The following is an 11,083-nucleotide window of genomic DNA, read 5'->3' on the forward strand; positions in this document are numbered from 1 at the left end:
TGTCTCCTCCTTCTCTCCTCTCCCAGTAATCTGTCTAAACACAAAGCTAGTCTGCTGAATCAAATAAGCCTTTTAAAAACAAATTTCTTCCGTCAAGAGACAAAGGCTGCATATGTTCATCTTGTGCTTCTGTGGAGGAGGGACCAAGACACTTAATTTCAGTGATTGTAAAAATGTGGTGTCTCTGCTTGAAAAATGCAAATACCTAGACAGTCAGGTTAGCAATACTCAACTCAGTTACAAACCGCTTACTCCTGTGCATCAGCTAGACCTTAGAGCACAGAAACCTTTGCTTGAGTATATTAACTTAAACAAATTTAAGCAATTCTAAGTGCTGTTGTTGCAAGTAATTTTAATATTACTAAAACTGACCAGTTAGCAGAAAATTCTATTTACTTCATATCAGGGTGGATACAAACTGATTTAAAAAATAATCTAATCTGATTTAAATACATGTGGATAATCTTATTTAAATACAGGTTTGTGTGTTTTTAAATAAACCTATGTAAAATTCTAAAACTGACAACCTATGTTAAGGTTTAAACCAGGGGTTTCAAACTCAATTTACCTTAGGGCCACTGCCAATCCTCAAATCCTACCACTGGGCCAGTGTCACTCATGCTGCCCAGAATTCCCACCCCCCGCCCCCCACCTGCCTAAGGCTCTGGGATGGAGTTTGGGTGAGGGAGGAGGTCTGGGATAGGGGATTGGGGTGCAGACTTTGGGATGGAGTTTGGGGGCTGGGTGTGTGTGGGGAGGATGGGGTGCAGATTGGGAGGGAGTTAGGAGGTGGGAAAGGGTATGTGGAGAGAGGGTGGAGAATGCCGCTTACCTGGGGCTCCAAGGCAGGGCAAGCCAGGGGGCCTCCGCAAGCTTCTACCCCCAGGCACCACCCCCGCAGCATCCCATTGGCCTGCTAAACTAAACAGTTTTAAAATGCTGTTTTATGCATTTAACTGAATTTGAGTTTTCATCTAAACACAGTTTGACACAAATTTTGTAGCAAAAATGAATCAACCCTTTTTCTAAAAAAAAAATAAAAATGTAAATTAAGAATCTGAATAAATGTTAAGCTATGTAATTGCTTAATACATGTATAGATACAGCGTAAAAAGCAGCAGAAAATATAGTGTAAAGACTAGATTTAGTTGTAAATCCAATACATTTTAATGGTTACCTTTTTTTAATGTAAAATACAAAAATTAACATCTTTAAATCCCAATTCATCCACCCTGCTTTATAAACTTGCTGCATAGATGTTTTTTCTGTTTTTGTTGCTGACCAATTGTTTTTGCTCCAGCATAACTATAAGCACTGTTCTGAGGGAGTTTGAGCACAAAAGCCCTCCAATTCCACAAGAGGGTGTTTTAGATTTTCAACCCAAGGAGAGAGTCTTGTTTTCTGGGGACTTTTGTTGAGAACAGCACCAGCTCTCATGGGCCATGGGTGGCATGTAAAGGGTGACAAACAGGAAGTATTATGGTTTAGGCACTGAACTGCACTTCAGAAATCTGGGTTCAATTCCTTGCTCTACTAGATTCCGTTTGACATTGGACAAGTAATGCCTGCTCTGTCCCTCAGTTTCCCATTTCCAAACAGAGAAAATACTTTAATCTTGTAGAACTATATACACTTGCTAATGTAAATCCATTATGTACTGAATGTACAAATACTGTCTTTTGGACAACTGTGCTTTTAACCAGTTAAAAGAACAATAAAAAGCTAATGGATACAGTCCGAGTCCAAAGAGATTTAAACAGTCAAATAAGAGTGCCATCTGTGAAGGATTTCCCTAACTTGCAGCTTTGAATTTTCAAAATGTCCAGGGGCCAGCCAGAAGTCTTTACATTCCCAAAATAACAGCACTTCTGTTCTTTGACTGCTGTTCTTTAAAGCACTTATTTATTGCTGTTTCTCAGGAAGGTACCTTAAAAAAGGCTAATTTAAGTAATATGTACCATTTCCAAACTCTTACTTCTAATAGCCTTGCAGAGCAAATGCTATAATGAGCAATCTGCAGATTCTATTCCATCTTACATTATCACCATCTGCTACCATACTTGAGCATGGTATGTTTGTTACCTGATTGAATGAACATCACTCCTTAGAAGCTGGCTTTCAGGGTGAATATATGCTTGTGAATTAAAAATCCAATTTCAACTAAGTAGTTGGTAATATGTGCTATGACACATTCCTGCCAAACACTTGATTCACAAGAATGTGCACAGAAAGCACATTCTACTGAAGTTACATGATACAACAGTTACAGCTAACTCACTTACAAAACTGAACTAATGTTAGCTTGAGTATACTCAAGAACTCAACTTCCATTTATATATGTGCATTGCTTAGAGAACAGGTGGCTTGGGGAGGGATGCTCAGATGAGGGCAGAAAGGGGAGTATTACCACTTACCTCCCTTCTCTATTATTCTAACCTCCAGTAGTTCATCAGAGGGAGGGGTGTTCATGGGAGAAAACAAGGACATGCTAGGGCTTCTCCTGTATCCAGGATCATCTCTACCTAAAGTGAAGCAGGAGGGAATGAGTCTCTAAACAAGGGTCAAAGAGTGGACACTGGGCTATATGGAGGAGCAGCTGTCTGGGCTGGAGGCCTGGTCAGATGCCAGTACGGGGGGTTGATACGGTGACCAGATGTCCTGATTTTATAGTGACAGTCCTGATTTTTGGGCCTTTTTCTTATAGAAGCGCCTATTACCCCACAACACACCCACACCCTGTCCTGATTTTTCACGCTTGATGTCTGCTCACCCTAGGTGTTGAGCACCTTAGGGCCGCTTCACAGTTCCCCCACAGGCTGCCCATACAAGCTACGTAATGGCTGGAGTGAGGGACTCGTGGGGCTTGCAGGGCTCCTCGCGTGGAGCCCCGCTCCGTGATGCTCCCAGGGGCGCGTCAGCAAAGCGCCTCTCCTGCAGACATCGAAGCGGCAGGGGTGACACGCCCCGCCCCCACGCCCGGCCCAGCGGGCACCTGATCCATCTCGCGCCGGCCCTGCGCGCTGCTCCGCGGAGACGGCACGCATCCATCGGGCCCCGGCTACACGCTCTGTGACGTGCACTGTCTGCTGCCAGGACAGCGCCCGTGCATCTTTGCTGCGCGCATGCGCCCGCCGCGCGACCGGATGCAGCCGGAGCCTCCCAGCGCCGGGGCACTGACAGTATACAATGGAAGCCCAGAGGAACCCCTCCAGGCGGCGGGGGCAAGACTCGAATCCGGGGCCTGAGCCGTGACACGTCACCACGCCGCGGCCGCACGCAGCGCGCGCTAGCCAGCGCGGCGGACCCATCCCCCGGAAGCTGCCGGTGGAAGAGGTGCTACGTATTTCCGGCGTGTAGCTGGCGGCTGCCGAGTAAGTGAGTGGGGCCTGACGCCTTTCGAGGGACCGCAGCCCGGGTCAGCCACAGGGAGAAGAGCCGCGAGCGGCTGCTGCGGCGGGGGGAGGTGAGGGGCGGCCGGGCAGCGCGGCGGCCGGGGCCCGGGGAGAGGGCAGTGGGCCGCGGTCGGGCCCGGCAGGGGGAGGGGAGCCGAGTGACACGCAGTCGGTTTGGGTGGGAGCCGCTACGCCCGCGGCAGGAGCTCCAGCGCGAGTGAGCGAGTCCAGCCCTTCCGCGGGGCCGGCGTCTGGGACCCTTCTCCGTGCTCTGTGCCCCCCTCCCCGCCTGGGCCTGTGGGTAGGGGCAGCGGGGTTTCCGCTCCCGCCAGCCCCCGGGCGCTGTCACGCCGGGCGGAACGCGACAGTCAGTCCAGCGCGCCGGGGCCTTTGAGTCCTGCTTGAGCCGCAGGCACTTAGGTAGGGCCGCCCGATTGTCAGGGAACTGGACGTGGGTGAGGGCATGGCCAGGTGCCCTGTGGGGGCTTGACCCCTTGGCAGGCACCTCACCCTGGCTCTAATTACCGAGTCCTCACGCAGGATTTCAACATTCTCCTCGGCCACCTGTGGTTGAGAATGATGCTGCTTATGTTAAATTTATTTACAGAAGGATCTGTTCCTCCTTCTGTGTGTTTTTGTTTGTTTTTTGTCACTGTAAATGAGCTGAGCTAATCTTTAGCCACAGTGGAACTTATAGCAACAGTAGGTTTTTTTAAAACATTCCTCATTTGACTGATACTTAAAAATTACTGCTGACTTACAAGCACCAAAAGAATAATGAGGTAGGACTAAACAATACCAGTTGAAAGCATTAATTGTGGTTGGTGCAGCCAATAAACCTGCAGCTCCCCTTGTAATATTTGATCTTTGCTAAGCATCGTTTTTACTGTTCAATTGCATTTTAACTTTTGAAAAGGAGAGCCCTGACTGGGGATTTAATTTGCATTTCATTTTCATTCTGACTACTATTGAAACGAGGGGGTGAACTCTTCATGTACTACAAAGTCAGCCAACACAGTTTTACAAAAATTGGTCTCATGGACTTCTGAAACTATTGACATTGTGTATGACCAAAACAGAGACATGTAGTTTATAACTGCACCAAAGAAAGTGTGGTAGTGAGCATGATAGTTGAGAGGTAGTTACATAAGTATAATTCAGGAAGCAGCTAGAAGTGAGCAGTTATTGTAGAAGTTAGCGGGATGTTCCATGCAGTGCTGCATTCTAAAATGCCCACAGACTGTTAGTACACTAGCTCCTCTGTTATATATAGCTGCTGGAGTGCAAGCAATTGGTAATGCATGCAGTCTTAGAACCTGTTTGTGGAAGAGGACATATTGACCTAAAATGAGGTTTTTTGAAATGTTTTTGAAAATTTTCAGAGATCTTTAACATCCACTCAAAATAGGGACCAGGCGTCCGATACCCTCTTTCAATACCAGTAATAGTTGGGTTACAAATTTGAATTCAGCCTTCTGGTAGAGAGGCAAGTATGCTATCAACTAGGCTTAGTATGCCAGTCAAATGTCAATAAACCAGTGAGTGAAATGACCAGTCAAGTTATAGCAAGAATACCCTGATGTAGGAGGCAGTCTAGCTTTCTGATTGCATCGTGATGTCATTTTTTTTGGTAAGAACTTGAATTTCACATTTTTGAGATAAAATAACTCAGTTAAGTAACTTTGTTGTAACTAGTCATGAGTATCTATCTAAGGCTAAACCTTTTGGAATCTATAAAGTCTTATTTTTTGCTGCTGTTATGGTTCTAATAAATTAATGCTTTAAAATATTTGTTCATTCTTAAGGTTATTTGACCAGTCAGTTGACCACTTATTTTGCCCATCCCTACTACCAATGAATCTTGCTGGCATAGGGGGATTAAGGTTTTTTCCCATAAATGTCTCATGTTTGTTTGCTTGCAGGCCACTAATCGTCAACAATGTCTTTCATTTTTGAATGGATTTACAATGGCTTCAGCAGCGTGCTGCAGTTTTTAGGTAATATTTCAAATGTGTATTTACCATCAAACACAAGTTCGTTTAACTAAATAGATTTTAAATCATTCTGATTAAATCAGTGCAAATGCTAAACAGACACACAAGCAAGTGTAATTGTTGCTTCAATTAGTTTAATTTGGTAATTTACCAACACAGGATACATTCAGACCAGTTTTCAGAGTAGCTGCTGTGTTAGTCTATATCCGCAGAAAGAACAGGAGTACTTTCGAAAGCTTATGCTCAAATACATTTTTTTAGTCTCTAGGGTGCCACAAGTACTCCTGTTCATTATTCAGACCAGTTTAATCCTTGTTAAAAATGGTTTATCTACATTAAATCTTTTCACTGGATCAAATTAAAATCTAGCTGAAAAAACAGTTTAAACAGAAAAACAACAAGGAGTCCGATGACACCTTAAAGACTAACAGATTTATTTGGGCATACGTTTTTGTGGGTAAGAAACCCCACTTCTTCAGTTTAAACAGATGCACCTTTTTTTAGTATAGTTGACACCCTTATTGAATGTATTAGTTCATTAGGATTTTCTCTCCTGGTATAATAGCAAACAATACTGATGAGATGATGGTGGTAGGATTAGTTCCTTTTACCTTCATTTACAAAGTACCTAAGTAATAAGAGTAGCTTGATCCACAGTTGAATTTTTAAAAATGTAAGACCTATAAAACATTTCTTCCCCTTTATTTGGTGAGCCCTGCCTCATGCTGTACAGCTGTGCAATAATCTGATGCAGTTTATAATGAAGATACTCTCCCCTTCTTTGATATTTTTTAAACAATTCTCTAATCCTCCTAATTGTCTGGGTAGCTCTTTATCTGGGTTTTATGGACAAAATTGGAGGCACAGAGGTTCGGTGATCTTCCCATAGTATTTCAGGGAAATCTGTGGCCTACTTAGGAAGAGAACTCATGTCTCACTCTAGTCCTTCTGGTTTACAAGTTAAACATAGAATCATAGAAATGTAGGGCTTGAAGGAAACTCGAGAGTTCATCTGATCCAGCCTCCTGTGCTGGGACAGGACCAACACTACCTAGACCAGGGTGGCCAACTTGAGCCTGAGAAGGAACCAGAATTTACCAAATCATCATTGCCAAAGAACTGCAGTAATACGTCAGCAGCCCTTCATCAGCTCCCCTCCCCTCCCCTCCCCTCCCCTCCCAGCGCCTCCCACCCACCAGCAGCCCTGCCCATCAGTGCCTCCCCCTTCCTCCCTGCACCTCCTGATCAGCTTTTTCGTGGCATGCAGTAGGCTCTTGAGGGTTGGTGGGGGGAGGAGTCACGGCATGGCAGGCTCAGGGGAGGGGGAAGGAAGGGGTGGAGTGGGGGCAGGGCCTCTGGCAGAGCCAGGGGTTGAGCAGTGAGCACTCTCTGGCACATTGGAAAGTTGGTGCCTGTAGCTTGAGCCGCATATTAATTTCTGAAAAGCCGCATGTGGCCACAGGTTGGCCACTCCTGACCGAGACCATCCCTGAGAGGCATTTGTTTCACCTGGTCTTAAAAACTTCCAGCGATGGAAATTCCGCAAACTCCATTGGCAGTCTATTCCATTGCCTAAATATTAGAGAATTTTTCCTAATATCTAACCTCAATCTTCCTTCTTGCAGACTAAGCTGATTACTACTTGTCTTACCTTCAGTGGACGTGCAGAATAATCGATCACTTTCCTCTGTATAACAGCCCTTAATGTAGTGGAAGGCTATCATCAGGTCCACCTTCCCACCCCCCACCCCCCGCAGTCTTCTTTTCTCAGGAATAAACATACCCAGTTTTTTTATCCTCATAGGTAGATATTTCAAAACATTTTATCATTTTGGCTGCTCTTCTCTGTCCTATCCTCTCATTTTTGTGGACTGTCTCCCATTTGTTCACATCTTTCTTAAAATGTGGTGCCCAAAACTGGACATCATAATCCAGTAAAGTCCTCACCAGTGTGGTGGAGTGGGACAATTACCTTGTTGTGTGTACAATGTACGATGCTCCTGTTAGTACACATCTCAGAATATTAGCCTTTTTTGCAATGTCATCACTTTGTTGGCTCACATTCAATTTGTGAGCCACTCATACTGCTAGATCCTCTTGTGGAGTACTACCACTGAGCCAGTTATTCCCCATTTCGTATTTGTGTATTTGATATGTCCTTCCTAAGTGTGGTACTTTGCACTTCTCTTTATTGAATTTCATTTTGTGGATTTCAGATCAATTTTCCAATTTATCAGGGTCATTTTGAATCCTGTGCTCCAAAGTGCTTGCAACCCCTCCCATGTCGCTATTATCCACAAATGTTGTTATAAACATATTCTTCACCCATTATGTAAGTCATTAATAAAAATATTGACTAGTACCAGACAGACCCCTGCGAGACCTACAAGGTGTATCCTCCTAGTTTGCTATTGAACCATTGATAACTACTCTGACCACATCTCCACAATTGTTTTCAAATTTATTTCCAGTCTTTTCAATTGACTTTTATGCTTTCCCTAGAACTATATTTTTTCTATTTCCTACTATCTAGTTACTTAACTCTTACTAACAAGGCTTGAAAAATTTATCCAGTACCTGCTGGCCCAAGGACTAAGTCTTCGAATTGCCAGGCCAGCATACTCCAGCAACCCACATGTCTTCTCCTGTCCAGTGTCCTGTTAGTTGGATTCTCCCACCAAATACTGGGGCCCACGACGTAAGACTGGCTAGTTGAACTGAGCTCAACTGTATATCTACACACTAGACCCAGCACACACCTAATTGATGCTGATTGGGTCCAGATAGAACAATGTTATTGCTACCTTTGCCAATAAATTAATAATGCACAACCGTCTGGATAAATCAGTTTATGGTGGCCCTGTGCCTGGTGCTTTGCTGAAGTGGGAGGAGAGCTCAGACAGAGCTACCCTCTGACCCTGACTCCAGCTGGCTCCAAACCAGGGAGCAGTGTAGTGGTGGGCCCTTTGTCTACCGTTCTAGAAGATGGCTCTTTCATTGGGGGTGTGGAGAATTCTGTGGAGAGACCCCTCCTGCCATTCCAGCAGAGGGCTCTGTGGGAGTGGCCTTTATGTCTCCACTCCAGCGATTTGCTGGAATGGCAAGTGTGCCCGTGCACAGAGACTTCATTGAGGTGACATGGTAGTATCAGTGAGGTCCCACCTCTATGTAGAGACATGTGTTAGATGGCTGTGGGGAAGCCCTCTTCAGTGGGGGTGGATGAATACTCCTAGGGGCTGCTTATGCCTAATGTCAGAAAACCCTGGTTGCTATCCACCCCTATCATTGACAGCCACATCCCCCTTTTCTTCTTTAACACTGGTGGGAATTCTGGATCAGTGCAGATTTGAAAAGGTTTTGTTGCATCGGTTCACATTTGGAAGGATACCTTCACAAACAAGTTCCAGAAAACTTTTAAAAATGAAAGCTTAGATGCTGCAGAAAATGACACTCACCCAGGAAAGATGCACACTTAGAAATGGATTTTTAAAGCTCTTTTTATATTTACACAATCTAAATAGCATTCTCATTACTTCATTCTGTTTCATATTGTCGTCGTCTTCCCCTAGATGAGCCCATTTACAGTTTTACCTCCTTGTGGGTAAAATTGTAATTCCACTTTTAAATGTCTTGAATGGCAGATTAATTTTTAACCCATTACATCTAAGGATTGGTTTCTTCTGCTCTATTTTATAACAGGAGCTAGTTACACACAGACTTGATGTAGCGTCATTCTCTTCAGTTTGTCATGTATTTCATAGATATGAAAATGGCTTTCAGGAAAAGCTTGAAGGTCCGTACAGAAATGAGCTTTTGTTGCGGGGAAGCCAAAACTGGTTTAGAAAACACTGTCAGACTCATAATTAACACTTTGCTCTACCTTCCCAAAACCATAGGTTCATTTCCCAGTGTTGTGTTCCCTGTGCTGAGGGTTTATGGGTAATGTTTTATACTTGTTTTTGGAGGGTGTGGATTATGTGATACCACTGCACTATTTAATATTTATATTTGATCATATTTCTGCATTAGAGCAAATGTAAACCTGCTGAATTTTCTTTTCACTTCCAGGATTGTACAAGAAATCTGGAAAACTAGTGTTTTTGGGCTTGGACAACGCTGGTAAAACCACTCTTCTGCACATGCTCAAAGATGACAGATTGGGTCAACATGTCCCTACGCAACATCCAAGTAAGTTATCCAGTGATCTGATTTTATTGAGTCTGTTGTTCATTGGATTTTCCTCATCAAAATCACTCATGCAACTGGATATTGAGCTGTAATGATGAAAAATGCCTTAATAGTTTTCATTTTTAGAGATTGACTTAGATTTTTAAAACTAACCTTGAGGACTTTCGTGTAGTGTCTGTCTCTTAAGGTGAAATTAAATTTGAGTAAGTCTTGTAATGAAACATCAGTTAAACTATATAAAATAAATTCAGAAGACTGACTCAGTTAACACAAGCTTATTTTAAGCATAATTGCTTTTCTAGATTAAATATAAAATTCATGTCTAGAGACTAATCAGAATGTACCCTGGGAAAAGAGCGACTCCTTTCCCATTTTAATGATCCCATGAAATGACTTGTATCTACAGTGGCTTCATCCTTTATGTAATAGGTCCCTCATACCATTCTGTGTATGGTGTTGGAATTATTTGAAATTATTAATATTAATAAAATAGGAAACCACCAAACATCAGTTTAACCATAAATTCTTCATTAAGTCCAAAGGCCAAATGGTATTTAATACAGTTGCTCTAAACATGTCTAACAGCCTAAAAATATACAATCACTACACCAAAACAGTTCAAAAAAAAAAAAAGTATACTGAGCAATACTTACAAATAGGCAAAACCTAGGGAAAACCGTCTCATCCTGGTATGCTCCAGCATGATCAGGTGGGTTCTGACACAGAACCTCAAGTTCATAACTTTTTATACTCTTCAGCAAACAAATGATATCATAGTCAATTGCCACTTTAGCTAACAACTAGTTTGAGACAGTTTACCCTCATTTTTCATTTTAATTCAAATAAGATTTACAATGTCCTTCTTCCCGAGGTCTTTCCTCCTTATCTCTTCCCCTCCAACAACTTTTTCATTTCACTTAGGTTCACATAGAGATAACACTGGTATGTGGGGTGGGAAGGTCCATGGTGGCTCTTTTTAAGACAGGTTCTTTTTGTTATATTGAAAACCACCTGCAATCACCCCTATCAGTCAGAGGCCTTGTTTTTAGGAACTTCTTGTTTCATTAGTCATTCTTTGAACCAGAAATCTTCCCTACTTCTTTCCTTTATGCCTTATAACTCATTATTTTCAAGGCCTTCCTTCTATTTGCTAGTCAGGGTCTATCTTTACAACACATGTATATTTCCTTAAACTTTAACTCTAATTCTTTGATTTTTATATTTATTCTACAGTGGTGTTGATAGGTACAGTAAAATATGGTGGATGTGATAATGGCTGCAGTTCAGATAACTCAAAACTTTATTCCTCCTTTTTTAGCATCAGAAGAGCTGACTATTGCCGGAATGACTTTCACAACTTTTGATCTTGGTGGACACGAGCAAGGTAAGAATGGGCTTCTTTCAGAACTGGGGGACAGAAAAGAATATTAAGTGTTGCAGTTCATGCTGACACTAATAATTATACTAAACTTTAGCTATCTTAAGGAAAATATATGAGAGAGCAGTAAC

General features: G+C 42.9%; 2 protein-coding genes across 12 annotated transcripts in view; one reads left to right on the top strand and one right to left on the bottom strand.

Moving 5' to 3' along the window:
- LOC127054058 (uncharacterized) overlaps positions 1-3,308 on the bottom strand; it is a 39,659-nt gene extending 36,351 nt beyond the window's left edge. For 5 of the 10 annotated variants that reach the window (XM_050959731.1, XM_050959730.1, XM_050959723.1 and 2 more), the window contains exons 1-2: positions 2,993-3,308; positions 2,415-2,522 (exon numbers count right to left, since the gene is read on the bottom strand). In XM_050959731.1, the coding sequence (XP_050815688.1) occupies positions 2,415-2,522; positions 2,993-3,308 (424 nt within the window). Of the gene's footprint in view, positions 1-46; positions 130-832; positions 917-2,414; positions 2,523-2,992 lie in introns of those variants that run through there. The other 5 variants (XR_007775158.1, XM_050959722.1, XM_050959724.1 and 2 more) reach the window with 2 other exon arrangements.
- On the top strand, positions 3,294-11,020 carry SAR1A (secretion associated Ras related GTPase 1A). 2 transcript variants are annotated; one of them, XM_050959783.1, is made up of 4 exons: positions 3,294-3,371; positions 5,315-5,389; positions 9,455-9,574; positions 10,893-11,020. In XM_050959783.1, the coding sequence occupies exons 2-4, from the start codon at positions 5,332-5,334 to the stop codon at positions 11,003-11,005; spliced, it is 291 nt and encodes a 96-aa protein (XP_050815740.1). In that variant the 5' UTR covers positions 3,294-3,371; positions 5,315-5,331; the 3' UTR covers positions 11,006-11,020. The 2 variants fall into 2 exon arrangements, with proteins under 2 accessions (XP_050815740.1, XP_050815738.1); XM_050959781.1 differs by having other exon boundaries at positions 3,365-3,463.
- The last annotated feature ends 63 nt before the right edge of the window (positions 11,021-11,083 follow it).

Source organism: Gopherus flavomarginatus, chromosome 6, assembly GCF_025201925.1.
Source record: "Gopherus flavomarginatus isolate rGopFla2 chromosome 6, rGopFla2.mat.asm, whole genome shotgun sequence".
Lineage (NCBI taxonomy): Eukaryota > Metazoa > Chordata > Testudines > Testudinidae > Gopherus > Gopherus flavomarginatus.